The sequence below is a fragment of the Lontra canadensis genome, unplaced genomic scaffold (assembly GCF_010015895.1).
Source record: "Lontra canadensis isolate GAN:19392208 unplaced genomic scaffold, GSC_riverotter_1.0 scaffold79, whole genome shotgun sequence".
NCBI classification, from domain to species: Eukaryota; Metazoa; Chordata; class Mammalia; order Carnivora; family Mustelidae; genus Lontra; species Lontra canadensis.
The window spans coordinates 5,177,391-5,201,693 of record NW_022631073.1 but is presented as its reverse complement, the minus strand read 5'-3'; the positions used below and the strand labels follow the sequence as shown (position 1 = coordinate 5,201,693).

At 45.6% G+C, this 24,303-nt stretch overlaps 1 protein-coding gene across 5 annotated transcripts in view; it reads left to right on the top strand.

The window, feature by feature from the left end:
* The window catches only part of DOCK1 (dedicator of cytokinesis 1), a 490,685-nt gene that overhangs the window by 114,596 nt on the left and 351,786 nt on the right, over positions 1-24,303 (top strand). For all 5 annotated transcript variants that reach the window (XM_032882088.1, XM_032882091.1, XM_032882090.1 and 2 more), the window contains exons 22-23: positions 3,195-3,329; positions 12,021-12,129. In XM_032882088.1, coding sequence (XP_032737979.1) covers positions 3,195-3,329; positions 12,021-12,129 — 244 coding nt within the window. The remainder of the gene's footprint in view (positions 1-3,194; positions 3,330-12,020; positions 12,130-24,303) is intronic.

Below are 24,303 nucleotides of genomic sequence, written 5' to 3'. Positions count from 1 at the left end.
TGTGTGTATGTTGCAATGAAAAAAAGAAGTAAATAATTTTTTTAAGAACATCCCTCCCTGAGAATCACTAGAAGTGGTTCTATCTTTAGTGCCAGTGGCTTGAGTCAAAGCTTGCGTGTGCGTTCACCATATTTAAGTCAGAATCTGTTTCCTTGCACATACGCAGCCATGAACTCAAGGTCAGAGGTCTGATGCTAGCTATTGTGGGACATCGGTCATCCTGTCCTGGGCTTTTTTCTTGTCTGCCTTGAGTGGCTGAGTGGGCCATGTCTGAACACAGAACAAGCTGCCACTAGTCCTTTGTGCTTGCTAGTAAATGTTTATTTCAAGCAATTTGTTCTTTTTGTGGAGATGTCTAGTGTGATCATACTTTGGCCAGTTCCTTTTAGCATTTGGGGAGGGCAGACCAGGTGGCTCCATCTTGCTGTGGTGACCAAGCAGGGACTCCCGGAGTGACCTGTAAGCGGCTCCTCATGGGCCGTGATCTCCCTCTGAGTCACATTCACATATCTGTGGCTTTACTGAAATGTGGCCACACGGCTCTTCTCAGATTAGCTTCCGTATTAGAGTTTCAGAGAGTCCGCACGGTGACTAAGCCTGCCATGCTGCCTTCCAGACCTTCTGTTGGCACCGCTTTCTCTGTGCCGTTGTCATAGGTGGCGAAATGAATATCAGGGAGTCTCCGGCAAGTTACTGAATGGAAAAAACAGAGTCCCGCTCTGTCTTTAAGACAGGATGGCACTGAGCCGAGACTCGGTATCCTCCCATTCGGCCCCTGTGATCTGCAGAAAAGGAGATTCATTTTGGAAAATATCCTTATCATGTTTTGATAAAGTAGCAGCTCCAAGTGGCTCCTTGGCAGTGTGAATCTGAGTTTTTAAGCTTCGAAATACCAAGGAGATAACTCTGATTCACACAGCTCTAACCGAATCGTGGAAGGTTGGCTCTGCGTTAATGGAGTGCTCGTGGTGGTCACTGGGTGGGGGGACGCCCTGGTAATAAGGATCATCACAGAGGGTCTCCCCGCCGCTGCCCCTCTAGAAGCCTCGGCAGGCACAGATGTAGGTCGGACTCTGTCCGAGATAGTTACTTACGTCTTTCCTTGCGTGATGTTGAGATCTTCTGACTTTCTCCAAAAAGGATTCTAAGAGAAGAACTGAAAGGTGCCTGGGCTGTAGCCCTTACCTGCCAGTGCTCCGGGGACCTCCCTGCACGGGTGTTCTGGGTGCTGGAACCCCAGCAGGCGCTGGTCCTGGCAAGAAGGGAGGGAGGCATCCGCTTCGGGGACTGTTCTTCCAGAAAACCAGCAGGGACAGGCTCCTTTTTGTCCACAGAACTACTTTTCCTAGAGGTGGTGCAAGTCTTGCCTCCTCCAACCTGATGCCCCATTCGGTCTGCCCCTTTCAGCTAGTGCCAGGGGCTTGATCTTTCTGCCATTGCAGATGGTGTGGCTCACAGGGATATGGGTCGTTGGACTTCCTTATTTATTTTCTGGATCTTGGTCATTCTCTTCCCAGATCCATACCCATCCCTCCCTCTCTCCGTTCCATCCGTCCATCCATCTGTCTATCTATCCATCTATCTGTGTATCTATCTATCATTTATCTATTTATTTATTTTTGATTAATCTCTTGGGAAAATTCCAAAGACGTGTTCTTTGGAGTTTATGTTTCTTGGGCCATCCATGTGTTTGATAAGAAAAGGTGTCTGGTCAAGAAGCTTGAGAAAGTAAGTTAAATCAGGTGAAACAGGTTTTACGGCAGGAGTTTAGGTGTTCTCCTGTGCCTTGAGAACCACCAGAAGACATGTGTGATGAGCTCCCTGTCCTGGCATGGGACCCTAGGGAATCTGTGTGGAGAGGGCCTCTCTGGCCCTGCTTCTTCCCCACACCTTGCAGGGGGCTGCTCCTCTCAGAGTCAGGCTTCTTTGCTGGGGTTCTGCAACCTGATGAGCGTTACAAATGAATTCACATGCACTTGGTCACCCGGAAAGCTCTTTGTTGTGATTTATCCAGACAGGGGTTATGTTCAGGACTGTTCAGAGGTCCTCCTCCGTGCATGTTACAGCAGCTCCTGTGGGCATCTTGTAACAGTCTCCACTCACACTCTGTTACGGACGGGGTCACAGCCTAGCTGGAGGTGCTGGCGGTGCCCTAGCAGGGTATTTTTATGAGTATAATGAATATTTAAAAAGCCACAGTGAGTTCTTGTTGATGACATGAACAGTTGGGGGTCAAAGAAGTTTGGTTAATGGGCTAATCTTGTTGGTGGTTGTCCTATAGGCTGCACATATATGGCTGATTTTTGGAGAATTAGAGTGCAAACTGATACATTAAACCCCGAAACTCCACTGAAGTTATTTAGCTGTTCTTTTATGATGTAGAAGCACAGCTTGGGGGTCAGCCTCATGAACAGTGAACGATTGTTAGTTTATGGGCCGTAATAGTAGAAAATATAGACGTTTGGACAGAATTAAAAATTGATTATCGTCACTGCTGCCTCTATCATTGGGAAAAAAATGCACGCTCGATGTTGAAAAAAGCATTGCAAAAATATATATGGCGATGGAGAAAATGTCTTCAGGTTTATTTAGTGTTGGGAAAGGTAGTTTAGCTCCTCAACCCTGGGCTTCTTGACTTGTAAATTAGGGATAATATACCTGTTCTTATGCCCAATTATTATTATTATACTCCAAAATAGTACTTGTCTTATTATGTTATTGTGACAGTTAAATTATATAATACATCTAAATGCTTAGAAAAACATCCAAAACTTAGAAAAGCAGTTTTTTAATGTTCAGATCTCACTCCTGAGTGTTTTTTATGGCTCACTTTTCATCTGTTTTGAATACATTTTATAAATACACGTCTCCTGACAAGGGCGAACCAAAATAACAATAGCCCACTTGTGTATTTCTGTCCCAGTTAAGAACTGAGATACTGGGGGTACCAGGGTGGCTCAGTGGGTTGAGCCTCTGCCTTCGGCTTGGGTCATGATCCCAGGGTCCTGGGATCAAACTTTGTATCGGGCTCTCTGCTCAGCGGGGAAGCCTGCTTCCCTCTCTCTCTGCCTGCCTCTCTGCCTACTTGTGATCTCTGTCTGTCAAATAAATAAATAAAATCTTAAAGAAAAAAAGAATTGAGATACTATAATCTTCTGAACTTACTGATTAATTTGTGATTCTGCTGTGATCAGGAAGCTGACGAAAGTGTTAAGGAACTACGTGGACAATGCCGAGAAGCCAGGAGTAAGTGACCAGCTGTACAGAGCCATGAAGGCTTTGGAGTACATCTTCAAGTTCATCGTGCGCTCTAGGGTCCTGTTCAATCAGTAAGTGTCGTCCGTGTCAGCCTTCCTAGGGGATTTTGGGAGATCTTTTCCTTCCTTCCTTTCCCTTGCCTGTCTTCCTCCCTCCTTCCCTCCCTTTCTCTCCTTTTTCCTTCCTGGATTTGCTGTCTAGTGTGACAGGACTGTAGGAGATGGCTGTCCCGTGCTGGGCTTCCCTCTCTTCGGGTGACTGCCGCCCGGTCTGTGAAAGGCAGGCACAAGCAGGAGCAGCGAGTCCTGTTCCCATGTCTGGAGTTTGTGCGTGTGAGTAGTGCACTGACCTGGAAAGTATTCCACGCCAGTCAGAGTCTTGCAGGGCGTGCACGAGGATTCGACGTTCCTTTCAGTTTATCTTCTGCGGAACAAAAGCCTCCAAAGAGCAAACAGTCAAAACAAGCAGCGACAACACAAGGCCAAAACCAAGTTAAATTGCCTCCTTCGGGAAGACTGTGGGGCTTCCTCTCTTTCTTTCCTGAACCTGGAATGCTCTTTTGTTTCTGGAGCGATGGGGTCACGTGTGCAGTTGGCAGGGGAGTGGACACTTAGCTATTCAGCTCAGTGACTTCTTTCTCATCTTCTCTGGTGAATGTAGGCATTGTTTCTGAACTTTAAAGTGGATTGGGGTGCTGATGACTTTGTTATTTTCTGGAGAACATTAATATTTTTCCAGATATCTGTGCGAAAAGCAGAACTCGAGGTGGCCCACGGCATGTAACTGTATGCCCGGCGAGATGTGGAAGCAGGATAGACTGAGTGTTGAGTGTTGCAGTGACTCTCTGCGTGTTTCTTTGGGAGTTCAGCTGCTTTGGGTGACCTGCTGTGAGTGGTGTTGGTTCACGCTGATTACTCAAGGCTGATGATCTTGTCGGGAGTTCTACACACAGAGGTGGAGTTTCACAAAATGACATCCCTGTCACTTAGAGGACACACATCACCTTTTAAAGGCACAGTGCTCTTCAAGTGTGTGAGTGAAAACTAGTCCTTGAACCATTGTAGACCCAAATCAGTCCCTCGCTCTTCGTCTGTACTCTATCTTTGTTGGCCTAGGTGGCCTTCTCCAGAAGGGCCCAGGAGAAAGGGAGGGTATTCAGAATCCAATCTTGTGCATACGCTGGTGCAAAAAAAAAGCCAGAGGAGCAAGTTATTGACTGTGTGTAGATCTGGAGAAGTCCTACACAGGGTAGGACCCACACTAATGACAGTGGTGATCAGCGGTTACAGCCCTTGTGTTGCTGGTTAAGGTTCATTGTGCTTGTGTTCTCTGTGGAGTTGATACGATGTAGACAGCAGTCTCTACACTGCCGTTTGATTGTATGCAGACACCAGTTTGAGGTCATCATGCTGTCATTCCTGAGGAAGGCATGGAAGCCACACTGTTTCATTTTGCTGACTATGGTTAGGCATGAATCTTGCTGTAGTCTCTTTTGATTTTTTTTCTTTAAGATTTTATTTATTTATTTCACACAGAGAGAGAGAGGGAGAGAAAGAATGCACTAGGATGAGTGGTAGTGGGGAGCAGACTCCCCACGGAGCAGGGAGCCTGATGCGGGGCTTGATCCCAGGACCCTGGGGTCATGACCTGTGCCAAAGGCAGATGCTGGCTAAGGCTGAGCCACCTAGGTGCCCCCTAAGCTTTCTCTTTTCTTTAGGGTCAAAGCCATTGATGATTTTCCCACTGTCAGTTGTGAAAGATGACAAAGTAATGTAGGTTTTGTTTTCCTGGATTTTATTTTTTTTACTAATAAAGTTAATTCTATGAAAACGAACTTCTTGGTACCCTCTTTCTTGATTTTGTGGATTTCCCCACTAATTTTAAATCATTACTTGCTCTAAACCATGTACACTAAGGTGAGAGCATGATCTGAAAGAGCAGTGTAGTTGGGTAATATGTATGGATTTTGTCATCTTTTGTTTGAAAGAATCTTAATCTTGTACAATGTATAGTCAATATGACATTGAGTCAGGAGTTTGATGATGCTCATTTTCTTCTTGAGCACACTGCTGACTTCCCTTCTCATTTGGGGATTAGGATTCAAAAGAAATGTGCATTGATAATCTATATTTCTGTTATTGTGGTAAATTCTTTAATCCTTTATGAAATAATGTGGCTAGAAAAGATTGGGGTCATCCAAGTGGACCACTGGCGAAGTTATTTCTTTCTCTTAATCTCTTTCAATCTCTAAGTACAAATGGTGTGGTATCTTAGAACCATGGTCCATAAATTGTTGCATTTGATCAGTCTAATAGAGGTTAGGAATGTAATTGGCTGCTGTTACAGGAAAGCCCGACTTAACATGCCTTAATGTGATGAGCTTCACTTCTCCTCACCATCTATATAACATGGAGCCCAGAGGAAGATTCCAGAGTTGATGCACTTGGTCCCCGGTTTCCCCATGTGCTTGGCTCCTGTTGCCCTTCTTTTCCACCATCCTTAGGGTCTGTCTCTGTGTCTTATGGCCCCAAGCTGGTTCCTGCCCTTCCTTTCATCAGGACTGCATTCCAAGCATCAGAGAGGGGAAGGTATGGTGTAAACAGCCTTCCAGTTCCTCTCCTTTTAAAGAACTTTCCCAATCCCTACAAAGTGTCATCTCCAAACTATGTCATATGACCGCCCTAGATGCAAGGGAGATTGGTAAGGACTTTTAGATGGGTTTATTGATGCTTTCAACAAAATCGGAGTTCTTATAGTAAAGGCGACAGGGAGGAATATATATTGGATAGGGGATTAACATTCTCTTCCTTATGCTTTTAACCTGAATTTCTCTTGCCTGACAGCTCAAAATGCCCCTAGCTTACTCTGGGTTCTGAAGTCCTACTTAATTAGGCCCCTGAGAGCTTTCCTCGCTGTTAGTTTGGGGCCAGTCTCTGAGGGTTCCGTCACTAGTATCTCCTGGGCTTTAAGTCACTGGAGCCCTGTGTGACCCAAAAATGTGGTTTAGTCTTCTGTGCTGCGCAGAAGCTCAGCAGGTCGTCACCTGTGACCCAGGGAGGTGTTTTATGTTTGATGTCCTGCAGAATGCCTTTGTTTGGGTGCTGGGTAGCATGTTGGGACAGATCTCCATCCTGCTGCCTGCCTTTGATCTGGAGTGGCCTTTGCGGGAGCCGTGGCCTGATCACGAAAGGGGTCTCTTTGCTGGGCTAACTTGTTTGTCATGAGCTGATGCTGTCCAGGACAGAAGTGGAAAGAGGTCATGAGACAAGTAGCAGCAGTTGCCAAAAGGCAGCGAGACTTCCTAAGGCTTCCAAGGCCCTTGTCTGGGCCTTCCTGACCTCATCCGAATACTGTAGTGGACGTGGAGATTTTGATGACCAGGTCCTTCCCCCCCACTCTTCCTCCCTTGTCCCTTGCTTCTCCCACGTAAGAACTTAATGAGCTTGGGAGCCCTGACTGTATCCCCGACTTTAATAGTTTATTGGCCTTAGTTTTTTCCTAATTGCTTCCTAAATGTGTATCTTGGCTGTCTTCTTTGATTCCTGAGGGCAGAGAGGAACATATGTTCTCTTCAAAACTTAGAACACAGTTGCAGCCACATTATGTAGATAAGATACTATTTCTTACATTTAAATCTGTACTCCAAAACTGAGAACTCCGATTCTGTGGGAAGGAAAAAATCACGGCCTTCAAATCACGGACCACAGGGTGAAGACTTGAGTAGGATCTCATTCTGCTCACTCCCACTCGCCATGGTCCCACCAGCTATATTTCAGCAGCTTTTCTTCTGTGATCATCAAAGGCATGAATTCTAGATGAAATAATATTCCTCTTTCGTATCGGCTTCTGAAAGAGAAAACAGTCCTGTGTCCTACACAGGCGTCCCGTGTGTTTGCTCCATGAGAAGTTCCCGGCACCACCTCTCGTGCGGTGCTCGCAGAGCTGGGGAGGAAGCAGGCGAGGGTTCCCGTTTTCTTACCTGTGCCATGTTTATTAGCTTCGGAGAAAGACCATGCGCTCACAGCTGGAGTTGACAAGAGTGTTTTCCTCTTTGCAATTGGAATAAACATGAGAGGTTCTTTATTTTTCTTCTTTCAAAATGGTCTTCTCTCAAAAAGGTGTTTTCAGGTAATGTAGTACTCTGTAAAATTCCCGGGTAATTGACAGTCATTATTCTTCCAATGAACAAAGAGGTGAAACATTGGAGATAAAGATATGGACGCTTATCCCACTATCTTTCTCACTATGCAAATCCATACTTTTTGTTTTGCTCAGAAGGCTCATTTTGTTTTGAAGTGAGAACAGCAATTTTAAAACTCTGGCCCAAAGACATTTGGTTCAGAACCTACAGAAAGATTCCTGACAGCCAGGGGCACTTCTCCACTGGTTTTTGTTTGTCTGTGTTTTCTGTGTGGGTGGTTCACATTAAGTGGAAAGCCAGAAAACAGACACATCCTCCTTCAGACCTTCTGAAGGAAATTACTAAAGCTAGTTATTGCTGTGTTCTTCTTCTGTCTTCCCGGAGCTTTGTGGAAGCTTTGCCTGTCATCCAGTGTGCATAATTAGTTATTGATCATGAATAACTTGTTGCAGATCTGTCATTCTGCTATCATTTCCTGGGTCACAGAAATAGAATGTAGCTAATAGACAACAGTCTTGTCATTCCCTGATAATGAATACTTATAATGTGTAAATAGAGCAGGGAACGATAACTAGCACTTACTCATCTAGTTACCTACTGATAGCCCTCGGAGTTCTTTCCTCAGCTCTTCTTCTACCTGAAGGTGGGTCAAACAAGTGGCTGTTCTTGGTTTATTTGATAAAACCAAGAGGTGAGACTCTAGAGGCTTCCCTTTCGTTACAGAAAGATGCGTCAGTGGCAATGCTGTAAAATACTAGTCATTTCTGTGTTTTAAATATGTTGATTGTCAGCAGAGAAACTGCTAAGTTTTAATCTTTGAGGGATTCTTGGTAGAAATTTAGATAGCATGTACTCATTACTTATACCTTATAGATTTTGAAACTGTTATTGGGGGCATACGGATTTAGAATTGTGATCTCTTGCTTGTGGATTTATAGGCAAACTCACTTTATTGCTCTTTGCATATACTGTGGTTTTTATAAATCCAACAGTTGTGCCAACCCTGCGTCAAGCAAGCCTTTTGGTGCCATTTTTCCAAAAGCATTTGCGTGCTTCATATCTCTGTGTCATGTTCAGGTAATTCTTGCAACATTTCCAACTTTTCCCTTGTTACTATATTTGTTATGGTGCTCTGTGATCAGTGATTATCAATGGCTGAAACGCCAGATGATTATTAACACTTTTTAGCAATAAAGTATTTTTTTAAATTAAAGTATGTACTTTTTTTTAAAGACAAAATGCTGTTACACATTTAATAGACTGCACTATAATGTAAACATATTTTTCATATGCACTGGGAAACCAGAAAATTAATTTGACTCTCTTTATTGCCATACTCATTTTATTGCGGTTGTCTGGAAACGGAACTTACAGTGTCTCTGAAGGATGCCTGTACTCTTTCATCAATCTGAAAACTTGCCCTTTATCTTTTGGTTAATGTTTGCAGGCAATATCTCTTCTCTTTTTTGCTTTTAACCTTTCTGTGTCCTTATGTTTAAGCTCTTTCTCTTGCGCATAACACATAGCTGTATCTTTATTTCATCCAGTCTGAAAGTCCTTTTTTTTTTTTTTAAATATTTTATTTATTTATTTGACACAGAGAGAGATCACAAGTAGACAGAGAGGCAGGCAGAGAGAGAGAGAGAGGGAAGCAGGCTCCCTGCTGAGCAGAGAGCCTGATGAGGGCCTCTATCCCAGGACCCTGAGATCATGACCCGAGCCGAAGGCAGCGGCTTAACCCACTGAGCCATCCAGGCGCCCTTCTGAAAGTCCTTTTAACTTAGGATATAGTCTGTTTAGATGTGATGGATTTAGACTTATTTTCTGTTCATTTTCTCTTTTATCTGTCTATATTACATTCTCCTTTTTCTCCTTCTTTGCGTTCTTTTGTAGAAAGCCTGATGTTCTTTTTATGGTCTCGTTTTCTCCTCTTTTGATCTGTTAGTGATATGTTCTTCTACTGTTCTTTTAATGATTATCGTACATGTGACAACATGTGTGTTGGAATTCTTGCAGAATAATTAAAATCATTACTCTTGCCACTCCCCTGATAACACTAGACATGGCTGGAACAGAGCACTTTATTTCCACATGAAATCTCCTTTTTAAAATTATTATTGTTTTGCATTTCAAGATACCTATATTTTATGCCTCATAAGACACAACTATTACTATTTTGTATAGTAAGTATTAATTCAATAAGTTTTATATTTATTATCATTTTTTGAGTTTTCTTTCAATTTCATGTTTATCTATGAGGTTAGTTCCTTCTGCACTCTCCCCTACCCCCCAAAAAAAACTCCTTGTAGAATTTCTTTTAATAAAAGTCTGCTGCAGGGTTTGTATGAAAATCATTTATTTCCTCCTTGCTTTTAAAGAAAATTTTTATTTAATATAGAATTATAGTTTGGCAGTTCTTTCAGATACTGTGCTCTTCTCTCTTCATTTCCATCTTTTCTGGTGAGAAATCAGCTTTCAGACTTCTTGTTATGTCTTTGAAGGTGACGGTGTGTTTTGTTTGTTTGTTTTTCCTCTAGCTGTGCTTACAGTATGTTGTTTCTTTGGTTATGAGCAGTTTTACTGTGGATTTTATAGAAACGCTTTTTCTTTTTTTTTATCCTACATTGGATTTTCAGAGCGTCTCGAACTTTGGATTGATTTTTCTCTATTCATTTTGGCAAATTTATTGTCATTATCTATTCTGGTGTCATATTTGTCACCTGTGTCTCTCATTTTCTTCTGGAACTTCAGTCATATATGTATTAGACCCTTCGTTATGCCCTACATCTCTCTAACACTCTTTTGTCTGTTTCTTCCTCTGTGCTTACTTATTTTCATGTTGGTCATCTTCCACTTCACTACTTCTACCTTTTACTTGGTCTGATCTCAATTTAACCCACATAATGAATTCTTAATTTTAGATATTATAGTTTCTAGTTTTAAAATTTTCATTTGATTTTTTTCTGTAGATTTATTTCTCTACTAAACTTCCCATCTTCTGTTTTCTCTATCAATTTTTTTCACATTTCCATCTTTTTATTTTCTCCATTTTTTTTCCTGCTTTAAAATACAGTAATTTACGTTGATATTCTTGCTAGCTAGCTACAGTATCTTGACCACCCATCGTTCTGTTTCTGTTGTCTTTTTCTCTTTCTCGTTTGGCCACGTGGTCTGTTCTATTTTTAGTTAATTTTTACTTAAATGTAGCTCCAGATGATGGTCTCTTGTTTCAGAGATGATCATCCTTTCCCCTTCTAGACAGGATAGCGGGACTGACCTTTTACTCTAACAAGGCTGTGTGTAGCCTTTGCAAGCTTTGGTCTACATTTGGTTGGCGCCTGGTTCCCCAGAGTTTTCAGTGGAGAATCTGCTCTGTCCTGTGGGACCCATCTCCCTGGCATTTTCTGACTCATTACCATTCATTATCTTTGGAGACTGATAGAAAGCCCACTCTACAGAGATTTTTAGTCTCCTACCCCACGCGGCTCTAAGATTGGCAGATGTCCTGAGGATGAGAGTGACTGCGTGCTTGAAGCCTCCCCAAGTGTTCGGGCCGGTCTGTAAAATATGGCTCTGTTGCTTCGTGTTCCCTGGAAGCAGGAGTTCATGATTGTAGGCTGTGCACCTTTTAAACAAACTCCTATTGAACAAAATCCTTTATAAAATGGATACACTAGGTTACAGTTTCCCATTTTCGACCGAATTTGTTGCTTTACAGTGGAACTCATTTAAATATAAGATGACCTCTAGGGTAATTAATTATCACTTAGTTTACAAAATTTTCCATTGTACACAAGTTTTCAGGTATGGTATACTTTAATTAGGCAGAAAGCTAGTCTATATTAAGAAAACATCTGCGTTGCAGCATTTTAAAATGCAAATGCGTTGCTTTTTAGTAACACAGCAACTTGAAGTAACTGCTAATAAATAATTTATATGTGAAACTTATTTATAATTAGCAACATATATTTGTCTATGTGTAACCAATGTACAACTTCCGTATTACCCATTTATTGAATATGCTCCACCTCGTGACAATTTTCCCATTACCAGCAATTCTGTGATGAATGAATTGTATAGTGTCATTACTCTGAAATAAAGTAATTTTGAATTTACTATTATAATATCATTTTCAAATGGTTACATGATGGTGTTAAATTCAGGAAATTAAATTTATGTTAATTATGTGACATTGTGGGTTTAAAAAAACACTGGCAGAAAATACACCAAAATATTGACGGTGTAATCTCCGTGGGCTAAAATTAAAGCTGAATTTCTCTGCTACTCCTTCCTCTGGTCTTCTTTCCTCTTTCTCTCCTTCCCTCCCTTTCTATACATTTCCGATTTGCGTATTTAGAAAATGTATTATTTTACAATGAGAAAAGCACATAAATGGAACGGTTAAAAACCAGCTTCTTCCGCCTGAGGCCCCAGCCCCCTAGCCGTGTGGCCCCGATGAACCCCGTTTCTGAGCTGCCTCCTGTGTTCCATGGATGTGGCGGATTTTCTCTCGTGTTCTCAGTTGCTGCCCAGCGGCAGCTTGCAAGGCTGTGATGCGGGGGCAAACGGGCATGAGGCCCTGTCCACCAGGCCCCATCGAGCGTCCTGTGCTCCTTTGCAGACTGTATGAAGACAAAGGGGAGGCCGACTTCATGGAGTCCCTGCTGCAGCTGTTCAGATCCATCAGCGACATGATGAGCAGCGTGTCAGACCAGACCGTCAGGGTGAAGGTAGGCCCTGGGGTGCGGCGGGAGCGGCCATCCTCACGCCCGCCGGGAGCTGCCGGGCTCTCCCACTGGGCGTGCGAGAAGCAGGGGCTCTTTGTCCTGCAAAGCCTGAGCTCGCGGGGCGGCCCAGGGGCGGCTTTGGCGGCGAGCGCGTCCTGCCCCCCGTGTCCTGAGATGCTGTTTTCCCTCCTCTGGTGGTGTCTTCAGGCCCCTGCCCTCTCTTTGCTCTGCGGCAATGACGTGCTCTGAGTTGATATAAACGTGAGGATGTTGATAGAAAAATGTTCATGTGTCACTTGTCGGGGTGTCTCGGGGGCTGGGCACAGGTGGGGATGCTGAGGCTGTGGGTGCCCTGGGCATCAGTCGGACCTCAGGCTACGTTGCTGGAACGCGGATACGTCTTGGTCCCGCATGCTTGCCCAGAAGAGCGAGGGATCCAGCGTCCCCACCGTCCTCGTTTTTACCACCTCACATGACTTGTTCTCACCCTGTCGCCCCCTGGAAGGACCTCACGAGAGGTTGTTGGGTCTGTGGTGTGGAGGTGCTGGGAGGCGGGAGCGCGGGGCGGCCGGCCCGCTCTCTGGCTTCCCCCGTTCTGGCCGTTTGCCTGGGGCTGACCGACTGCAGACAGAGATGTGGTATGCAGGCCGCCGCCCAGGCTGGTGCCCTCAGAGGACAGGAGTCTTCTGAGTGATTCACTCGGCGGCTTTCATGCGACTGTTCACTGTAGCTGCTGTTGCTGTTACCCTCCTTCCTTAATGCTCTTTTAATGCGTAATTCAGAAAACATCGTGAAGGCTGTTGTCTTGAAAATGTTTCGGAAAGTGATTACCATTCTATCTGGAGCAAAGACGTGTGTGTGTCAGGTGTGTCCCACAGTTGCTGTGACCAGGTCCACTGTCAAAACCAGCCCTGGGTGGAGTGCACGGGGCCTTCCATCTCAAGGTGGTGCAGCTGTCCGCAGAGCTGCTGGATTCTTCCATGGACTTGTTTGATCTTGATGTGAACTTCTTGTAGAAAAACTGGTGATCTACAGGGAAAGGGACATGGTGCGTACATTGAAGTTTTAGGCTAACCATTTTGGCGACTTTCTATGCCTCAAGCTTCCTTACTGTCCTAGGGTTAAAGTTAGCAACGTGTTCAGGACACTTACCACTACATCCTGTGGCATTTCAGAAAAACAGGCGGGGCGGGCGTAAGAATAGATAAAAATTACAGGAAGTTTGAGCCCAGACGTAATTTTAGATTTCTAAATATACTCTTACATTACTAAATTTGACTGGGCTTGACTCTTGTCTGCCCACCTCCCTGTGTGTCAGATTATTCAGTGAGTGGAGTCTTGCAAGACCTTCCTTCAGTGGGTGTTTTCTCATAAGATGGGAGTGAAATCAGGGATGTTCATGCGTGATGAAGACTTTAGTCTGCGAGACCGGCTGGCGGCGGAGTGTTGGTTCAGACGTTGCCTCCCTTGCAGCTAATTTTGTACCTTGTTTTTACACAATAGGTGCTCTCTGTACGGGTGAGATTTAAAGACTCCCATCCCAGGTCCCTGGTTTTTGCGCTGTTCTCATCCTCCAGGCTTTGCTCTGCGGAAATGGAAATAACAGTTATGAATCATCTTCTAGAGAGAAGATACAAAAAAGACCGTGGCATTTCATAGGGTTACGTGTTGTTCCCCAAAGGGTGGCCCTTGGTGGCTGTTTTGATTTTTGAGAGGATCTATGTGCCCTCATCTGTGACTAGGAAGTCCGCACACTGTCGTGTCTTCCTGGCACGATGTGGGGTGAGCTGACGGGATGGGGAGTGGGGGTGTGCCTGCTCTGTCCCCAGAGCCGGCATCCTGCAGTCACCTTCCCAGAGCTGGAGTGGTCAGCCCCGGGTCAGGGTCAGCCCCGGCATGTTATGCCTTCAGGGAGAAAGAGGCCAGAGGAGTTGGGGGGAATAATTAACTGCAGGACGAACATGGCATCAATGTCATTGTCATCGGTGCTGCCTTCCGTTTGACTCAGTACCAGACATTGTTCCTGGGTCGCTGAGTGTACGGGAGCACACACACAAAGGGGGTATGTTTTTGTGACGTGGGCGAGGAAACTGCAGGGCTGTGTGCGCTGTTCTGTCTCTCCCTTCTCTGTCTGGAGCACTTCTGGATCCTTCTCTGGGGAATCCACCTGTTTCTGGAGACAGACTGATCTTTGTGCTGGTTTACTGTCCCTTAGTGAATGCCCCCAACCTCGGGACTGTTTACACCTTTTGGCCATCGTGAGTAATGCTGTGAACCTAAGTTTGCAGATAATTGTTCAAGTCTCTGCTTTTACTTGTTACCGATATGTAGGGTATATATCAGATGTGGAAATGCTGGGTCATATGGTAATACCATGTTTAATATTTTGATGAATTACCATATTTTCCACAGCAACTGTACCATTTTACTCAAAAAGATTTTTTTTAATCTTTAAATTTATCTTTCTTTTTTTATCTTTAGATTCCTTAGTGAATTTACCTTACCAGCTATTCCTGGCAACTTCTCAAGCCTGAGGCTTATTGCCACGCCCCTGCCACCACCTTTAGCAAATGATGCTAGTCTGTCTGCTTTGCCGAGAAGATCCTTTACGATCTGACATCACCTTTCCTTTCTCAGTCCCCATCAGAACACTGAAAGTAGCCTTCCACCGGTGCAGAGTCTCCCCTACCCACTCCTGCCTCTGGGGTTTTGATCAGTCCCTTACCCATCCTCTCCGTCTAGAATCTTCTGTCTGCATATCAGATTGCCCTTTCATTCTCAACACTCAGCCGGTGCTTGTGGGATCCTATTCTGCTGTCACACTTCTCTCTCTCCTTCCCATCCCACGAGGGGGTACTTGTACTGTGACCAACGCCCCCTGGTTCTCTCCTCTGCTCTCCACTGTGTGATCGTGGTACATCTCTCTCCCACGTTGGATGCAGTGGCACTCAGATGTGGCCTCTCCAAAGCCAGATGTGGCCATTCCTTCCACTGCCTTCTCTTCCTTTTGTTCTCCTTGGCTGTGATACACACGTCTGTGTTTGCTCATGACCTCTGTTCTTCTTGATAAAATTGTGCAGAAAGTTTCTTAACTCTACTCTCTCTACCCTCCGTGCTGTACCTGCCCTTTTGTATTTCCTGACTGTATTTCAGTGTTTTCCTAAAACTCACATCTGCTGGTGATCTTCTTCTCAGAAAGCTGTGATGTTTTCCAGCTGCCTGGAGACATGTGTCAGATTGCAGTTTCTGCATTTCAGAAACCTTCATAGCCAGCCCAACCAGCCCTCCTAGCCTTTAATTCCTTAGAGACTGAAGTAAGTAGAGTGCCTTCCCTAGAGAACACAAAACATCTGGATATTGGGAAGCCTCCCTGAATTAATTCCAGGGGTTGATAGAATCATGAGCTCCGCGTGCTAGAATAGCAACAGCTGACACGCATTGATCACTTTCTGTCCTAAGTGCTTTACATGTATCAGTTTATTTGATCCTTACGATAAAACTCTTAGGTACTCTCCTTGCTTTCACATGCAGACAACCAGAGATGGGAACTAGCTTGCCCAAGGCCATATGACTAGCATGGGAATGGAGTGATGATTTAAGCCTAGCTTAAATTCCAGAGCCACATTCTTTTCTCTTCAACTCCCCTGGAGAACAGTGTTAAGTACCAGCCATCTGACTGTATGTAGAAACGGCTCATACCTGTCATCGACACTGGTGGACAGCAGCTCCGTGTCTGATGCTCTGGGGCTGTAAAGGAATAAATATCATTTCTGGTGGACCTTTCCATCAAGTGGACATGTGGTATGTTCATGCATAAAGCAATTAAAAATACTTTGACCAGGGGTGCCTGGGGACTTAGATGGTTGAGAGTTCAACTCTTGATTTCCACACAGGTCATGATCTCAGGGTCCTGAGATCAAGCCCTGTGTCAGGCTCCACGCTGGGTGTGGAGCCTGCTTTAAATTCTCCTTCCTTTCCCTCTCTACCCGCCCCCCCCCCCCAAAAAAAACCAAACAAACGAATGAACAAGCAAACAAAAACAACTTTGACCAAATGCCTCGCAATTGGGTGTGTTTGAAGGGAGTAAAGGGAGTCTGATGGGGCTGGTCACAGAGGCTTCTAGGAGGACCAGATAGATCTTGGTCACGGTCCCACTGTGTTGGCCGTGGGTTTTTCTCTTTCTTAACCAGTTGTGGATTGCTGGGCTAGATTTGGGGTGGTTGGAGTTTTACGATCAGATATACACATTGCAGATTTACTCAATTCCAAAATGTTGGAATATTAACTCTATGGAATGATCCTAGAAAAGACTACCCTGCCTCCTAGGCATGGTCTACTGGTGTGTCTAGGGAGAATTCTAGAACTTTCTGTAGAGGGTAACTTTGACCAAGATCCACAGTAAGGAATAGATTCTTGGTGTGTATGTGTGTCTAAAGCTGAAAGATGTTTCATGGAAAGGTTTTTACCTTTATTCCATATGATACCCTCCAGCATTTTCTATTCTAATGTCCTTCAGTCTGTTCGGAACTAACATATTTCACAGAAACAAAAACAAAAAACAAATTGCGGGTTGACAGGCACTAAATTTTTTTCCTGAACGTCTAGTGTATCTCACCCTACATTTAAAAGCCTTGCTCTTTATCATTCTTCAGGTTTTTTCTACTGTTTCTCCTTCAGTTTAGTATGAGAATATGGTTCGTTTTCTGTGTCTCCCATTGACTTATAAAGACTTGGGCCACTGTGGCTCGGTGACTTTCCCTCGCGGAGAATGGATTGGCGGGGAGTGAAGAGTAATTGAACTCGAGGCCCCCAAGCTGAGGTTGGCGCACAGATGCGGGAGGCCTTGTCTTCCTTCCCGGGGCTGCCCCCGGGTGTGGGCTTTCTTCTTACCATTTGTGGTGCTGGTCTATCTGGGCTTCTCTGGTAGGCTCTGTGTTGGGAATAAGTTGTACCGTGATTGTGGTAAATGCCATTTTGGGTGAGTTTTGTCCTCTGAGAAGCACTGTTTCATTTCCTTAAAAACTGTATCCTGACTTGAAACGAACAGCACTCACTTGCCATATAGCTTGTCTAAAATTCTTTTTATCAGAAGATTTTGTTGCTTTCTATCATTTCTAAGCTAGCACTAGGGGTCCACACTGCCTGTCACAAATTTGAGAATTCAGAATTTTGTGACCTCTGGAAAAGCTGTCTCGGTGTATTAGGGATGATGACAAATAAGGATCCAGAATCATTGGTTCTTCTTGAGATGAGGACGTGAGGCTCACAGGGAACTCCGGGCCTTCCAGGGTTCAGTTACAGAACTGGCTGCTCCCCGCTCCGCCCCTGCTTTCTGAGCCCTCCTGGTTTCTGCTTCTAGTGCTGTGTGCGAGATTGCGAGATTTCGTGAGGATGTGAATTACCACTTTCTCCTAAACAAAGCGGCGTTTTTTGTGCCCTTGCCCTCATTTTTAAATGTAATTGTGATCTTGTTAGAAAAGTGGAAAATGCCAAACATTGATAAGAAAAAGAAGACTCATTTACCATTCATCTCCCATGAATTAATTACCCTGTTAGCGTGTTTGTCTTTATAATGGCATGCTTTTTCTCCTTCATGTTTTCAGATGTCTGTGGGGATATGTGCTGTATAGGATATGTACATGCATGCATATTGACATATATGTACATGTGTATATGTGTGTGTGTGTGTGTGTGTGTGTATTTCCATATGTATTTCCCTGTATCCTGTAGTATTTTTCAAGAACATGTTTCTTAAGGTTGCATGTGACCTCCTGGTTATGTCCTCAACTGCTTGAACTAGTTTTCTGTGAACTTGGATTGTTTCTGGTTTTTGTCTCGGTAAACAGAGGAAGCCTCCCTGGCTGGCTCTCTGGTGGCACAGCCCTGGCTGTTTCCGTCTGGTTTCCTGGGAGGCAGCCAGAGTTCCGAGTGCTCTGACGTGCCCCCGAATTATGGCTTCGTTTGCCCCTCTCTGCGCTCTTGTATCCTGTGCCACCACCTGGCCTTGGTTTCCCCTGGAGCCCGGGTTCTCCCTGTGCTTGTACTTCACTGCCTGCCTTGTGGGACCCAGCCTCTCAGGTGCAGGGTCATGGGGCTGCAGAGCCATTCTGTCCACAGAAGCCACCTCTTCTGTCGGTACCGGCTCAGTGGCCATGCCAGGTGAGAAGATGAGAGCTCTGCCGTCCAGCTCCTTCCACCCAGATGATTCTGGGCCCTGAGGGAACCAGGTAGGGAGAAGAGGGACCAGAGGCACCTTAAAGAGATTGGTAGCATCTGAGCCCGGAAGGTGTACTAACAGCAAACAATGAAATGTTTCTTCGTTCTTGTTCTGAGGTTGGGGATGGCTGTGGACTGTGGTGATTACCCAAGAGTAGTAGAGATGTGAGGCAGGATGTTGCTTCTCTGTCTCTTGTCACCCACAAGGACGAGGGTGGGGTGGTTTGGATGGTGACCTTCCTGGTTATGCTGTCTGCTGTAGGGGAAGTCCTGTTGGATTAGAACATCCAGCTGCTGAGGGTCTGTAGCTCCGGAGAAGCCAGGCCAGGCCTCCCGGAGAGTTCTCCTCCTGACACAGAGAGGAGAGGGAGGGCCAGGACTCAGCTGCTGTGGGGACAAGCCAAGCCAAGCCTGGAGGAAGAGTCCATCTCTTGGGACAGCTGGACCAAAGTATTTCAGATGGAGCCTCCTAAGACAAATGTATTCTCTCCTGTTCCTTCTGGGTGCTTGTCTTCATCTGTTTGAGCCACTACCACAGAATATCATAGACTGCTTTTCCCTCACATGGTGGAGAGCAGAGGCAGGAAGCAGGTTCTTTTGATCCTTATTAGGGCACTTATCCTCTCACGGACCCCACCGTCATGACCGCATCTGACCCTAGCCACTCCCCACAGGTCCCAGCTCCTGACACCGTCGCACTGGGGTGTATTGGTTTGACATAGGAATTTGGGGGGCATATAAGCATACAGACGTAACCGTGCTCTGGGGGTCTGTTGTATGCCTTTCTCCTGGCTTCTTGTGGAGGCCAAGAGTCCTTGGCGTGTGGACACCTCACTCCTGTCTCTGTCTCTCTCTTCACATCGGGTTCCCCTGTGTGTCTGAGTTTTTGTGTCTCTCTTCTTCTAGGGACAGTGGTCCTATTGAATTTGAGGCCTACCCTGTTCTCGTATCACCTTGTGTTAACTTGAATCTGTCTGCAGAGACTCTTTCTAAATGAGGTCACTCTCACAGGTACTAGGGGTTAGGGTTTGAACAGATCTTTTTCTGGGACACAGTTCATCCTACAGCGGAAGTCAGTCTAGACTCTACAGGGATGCCAGCGGCACCCAGACCAGTGGTTCAGGAAGAGTTGGAGGGGCAGCGCCCGGCGCCTGGGGCCCAGATCTCAGTGTGAGGTCTTGTCAAAATGGAGATTCTTACTCAGTAGTTCTGGAGAAGGGGACCCAAGAGTTTTCATGTTAATTCTGCTCGTGTTGGTCCCCGAGTGACACTTAGAATTGGAAGTGGCCAGGGCTAACCTAGCATACAGAACATTCTGGCCGCTGTGTGAGCACCAGCAGGAGGGGAAGCATGGGAGTCCGAGCCTGTGCAGGTTTCCCTTCAGGGCTGGCTTCACCCGGGCTTCCAGCCCTCATCTGTCTGATGTTCTGGATTCTTCTGATGGTGCAAGTTCTCCCTATACACAGGTGAAGAGATGCTTGGAGGTCAAGTCATGACTCAAGTCAAAAAAGAAGCAGCAGCAAAAACAAAACCACGGAAAGGTGAAGAAAGTATTTTATGACTGTTTCTTAGTAAACCATCAGCTCAAAATGCTTCTAGTTTCCCCTTACTGCTTTTTGGTCTGTGGCTTCCAGACTCTGCAGAGAGTTCCACCGTCTGGCCGAGGGATTTGAACGCCTCAGACACCACGCTTCTGGCTTCTGCCAGACTGATAGTTGGGGAGCATTTGCCTAGCTTCGGATTTCTAGAATCTCTTCTGGCCCCAGTGCACACACTTCTCGGGTGCTCCCCTGGGATGCTTGGGATACCACCCACGGGCAACACATCTGTATGGATACACTTGCCTCCTTGAGCCCCCCCCCACCCCGCTTGGTAGAACAGGGCTCACTGTAACAGTAGCAGAAATGAAAGTGGTTTCTTTCTGCGACTGTCCTTGAGCCATCAAACCATCTGTATTGGTTTTCCACCAGTTGTGGTGCATGGGAATGCATATTTTGATGATTCCAACATACATGCCATTTGGTTTCCTGCTTCTTTGCCATTATATCACAAGCGTCTTTCCGTATTCATGAGCAGTCATAATTACGGTTGTTGTGGCTCAATGACCATTCAGAACATGCACCTGAATTGATGTGCATTCAGTTAGTTAATCAAGTGGTTTTTCATCGTATTAATTTTTCCGTTGTTGGATACCAGGAGTTTGTTTTTAGCATTTTAACCCTGCTTTGAATCATTCTGTTGATAAGTAGTTGTTGGCATTTATCTTTTTAAAAAATTCTGTGGCAAGTTTCCTTCATGCTGGTCATCCCCCTGTCCCCACCTGTATCAGAGGACAAGCCTTTAATTTGGGATTGCAGAGTTCTAGGGATTTCCTCGCCATCCCCTCTGTCTTGGCCTTGGACATGATGCTCACTGGGGAAGAAGTGCTCCTTTAAATTTGTGGCTCCAGTGAATTCCTTCTCTCTGCCCCTGACCTTGGCCTTCTAGAGGTCACTCCCTCACTATACCTTCCATCTGTGCTTTCTGCCTCTGGTTCCCCCACCTTCCGCTCCTGGGCATGATGTCATGCAGGCTGCCTTCCTCCCTCACAGTCCCAGTTTATTCAGGGTCCCTGTGAGTGTGAGCAGGCCTCTGATCGCTTGAGGGCTAGCACTTAATCCTTTGGTCATATGTGTGTATGTGTGTGTTTTATTATTTTACATTTAAAAACATTTTAAAGAAATTTTAATTTACTTATTTGTCAGAGAGAGAGACCATGTACAAGCAAGCAGAGAGGGAGAGGGAGAAGCAGGCTCCCTGCTTAGCAGGGAGCCTATTGCAGGACTTGATCCCAGGACCCTGAGCTGAAGGCAGCCGCTTAAGCAACTGAGCCACCCAGGCACCCTGGTCGTACATTTTTAAAATGCACTTAATAATATGTTCATTCTCTGTGGTGGGCACTGGGCACAAATAGCAGAGAAAGGGCATTTGTTCTCATGGTGATTGCATTTCAGAATGAGCCAGAAATTAACCAAGTAGCCATACCCATAAGCATAGAGTTGCAGATGGCAATACATGATTTTAAGCAAATCATAGACATAAACTTCTCACTTTAGATTATAACGAGTCCTCTTAAGGACAAGTAAGGGAGAGGATGACAAGGTATATCAGGAGGTGGGGATTGGAAATAATTTGGGGGTTTAGAGAAGGTTCCAAGGAGGAGCTGGTTAAAGTGTGAAGTGTGGAGGCCCCAGGTAGAGGCAGCAGACAAGAAGGTATTTGTTGCTGTCACAGAATCCCAAGATGATCAGTGGTTGTGGCTGGATAGGGTGACAGCGAGAAGGCCAGGACTGTGAGGAGAGAGGAGAGAGGCAGCTCTGGGCATACGGGGCAGAGTGCTGTGGGCCTGGTGAGGATCCCCGGAAGCCACTCAGCAGGTCCCCTGGGGAGGGTTCGGTCAGATCGGATCTGGCTGCCATCTGCAGGATGGATTAGAGCGTCTGAGAGAGGAAGCCATGGGGTGAGAGGCTGTTAATGGAATCCAGGTGAGGGACTGTGGTCCTGGGGCCAGAGCAGAGCTCTCCACCTCAGCACTGTTGACCTTTGGGGCCAACAGTTCTTGGTCCTGGGGCTGTCTTGTGGAGTACAGGATGGTTCACAGCATCCCTGCCATCTGCACATGGGTGCGTGGAGAACCGGCAATGTCTCCGGGCATCTTGCCAGTGCTTCCTGGGCTTGGGATGGCAGCCTTGTCCCTGGACGAGATCTGTTGGGCTGTGGTACTGGTCACGAGTTTCGAGGAGATGGAGACCTGCGGTATAATTTGCCGGCCGTGGTGGTTGATCTGATGTAGGAGGCGAGGAAGACGGAGGCAGGTGTCATAATCACCTACGAAGTCTTTGGCTTAAGCATGGGTGCTGGAGACGTCTCTCGGAGCGGGGGTGGGTCGTAGAGCGGATGGACTTTGAGCATGGGCTTCTTCCAAGACTCCGCTGGAAACTTCTTTCCGGGAGTTGCTGTGTGAGCTACTCTTCTCACTGTCATAGGAAACCTGGCTCCATGCAGCTGCTGGATGCTGACCTGTCTTTATTTACTTCCCGGGCACCTTCCGGATATCTTCACGGACGTCCACCTGCCATTTCTGAGTGTACTGCGGTCTTTTAGGACCAGGTTCTCATTTCCTTTCTTGATGAGCAGCATCTCGTTTCCACCTGTCATTGGTGTCTGCTCAGTGGTGCTGCAGGCCGATGGGCTGTTGGCGCTTGTGCAGATACAGAGCCTGTCGCTGCTGGATGCTTGGTTATATAACACAGTGCGAGGGGATATCCAGCCCAGGCTCCCATATGGTTTGGAGGGAATTTATCTGCTGCTTTTGTCCAGCCGGATTGTGGAGCGTGAAATAATCCTCATCCCTTGTATTTGTGTGGTTTTTTCCTTGTCAAAGCCTTTGGATGCACGCCATCTCTGATCCTCCCAGTGCCACTGTGGTGTCCATTAGAAGTAATAACGGAAAAGCTTTCTCGAGGGATGGGCAGAAAGCATAATCATGTAAAAAGTCTGCATTTTAGAAGCTGAGTTGTTGATAGAAACACTTGTGCTCCATGTTCACTGGCTCTTCTCTGGGATCTTCTAGCTGCAGCTGCCCCGTGAAGCCCCATCCCAGAGATTTATTTCTAAGAAGGATGACATTTAAAATGGTTTAAAAAACCGCCCGACCCATCTAAAACAAGACCTTCACAAGGGAACTGAAGATGGGGCATCTGTAAGTGCTCGTGTGAAACTCACTGGTGCAGTGGTATTTATAAATGCATTTGCTGTAGGTCTTGTGGATTGATTTTTATATTTTGAGTTTCTGTGGAGTGAGGCTTCTTTTGATTGCAAATTGCATAAATCTCAAACAAGAGATAAACGGGGAGATACTCCAGTGTATGGATAAAAGAACTCAACATTGTTAGGACGTCCGTTCTTCCCCACGTGATCTGTACACGCGTTGTCATCCGAGTCAGGATCTCAACAAATACCTTTGTGGGTATTGACACGTTGATTCTGAAGTTTGTGTGGAGTCAGAGGACCCAGAATAATCAGCCTGATGTGGAATGAGAACAGCGGCAGAACTCTGGACTACTTGATTTCAGGTCTTACTGGAAAGCTGCAGTAATCCGATTGCTGACACCCCACTCAAATTAGGTCCAGAAGGAAGTAGAATAATAACTGGGGCATCCAAGGTGTTAGACAGGCACAACTGTGACCAGGGCGTAGAAGATCTCCTCCCTTGGCTCAGTTATCTGTTCGTGGAGAGAATGGCCACCAGTAATCAGGGGCTTGTATTTTCTTGTTGTTTATAATTCGAGAGGACATAGAGGGTCCATCTGTCTCTTTAGGTCCATAACGACCTTCAGAACAAGCTCTCATTAACCTCCTGGATGTAAAGGAGTAACCATTTCTGGTAGGAATAGACTCAAGGAAGTTGAAAAGAGAAATAGCAGCTTCGTGATGCAGAGATCATGGGAAGGGAGCTTGAAGGGCCAGGGGGAAGGAGGAGGGCGCACGAGACGTTTGTACATGTAGCTGAAGCCAGTGCAAATTTGTGACTTTGTGAAATGGGCCCCGCAGCTCTTCTCTGGCCCTGTCCACTGGCTGATGGAAAAGTATTTAATGCCTTCATGTAGGATTGGTGTTCCGGCCTGCATGTCAAGTAACCCAAGCTGAGGCCCAAGAAGAGACCAGACCTTAAATATGCCCAGGAAGAAATTTACTGAGAAACATGTCGGCTAGAGCTGTCGCATAAGCAAGCGTGAAAAAGGACTATGTCTTACGTGTGCTTAGAAAATCAGCAGCTGCATTATAGTGAATAATTAGAAATTTCCTTCTAACTGTTGTGCAGAAGTTTATGGTGGAATGAATTATTTTTATATGTGTATTGATGGAATCATGGACTTTATGTGAAGCTAAATTTCAAAAGCCTTCAAGTAGTTAACACTG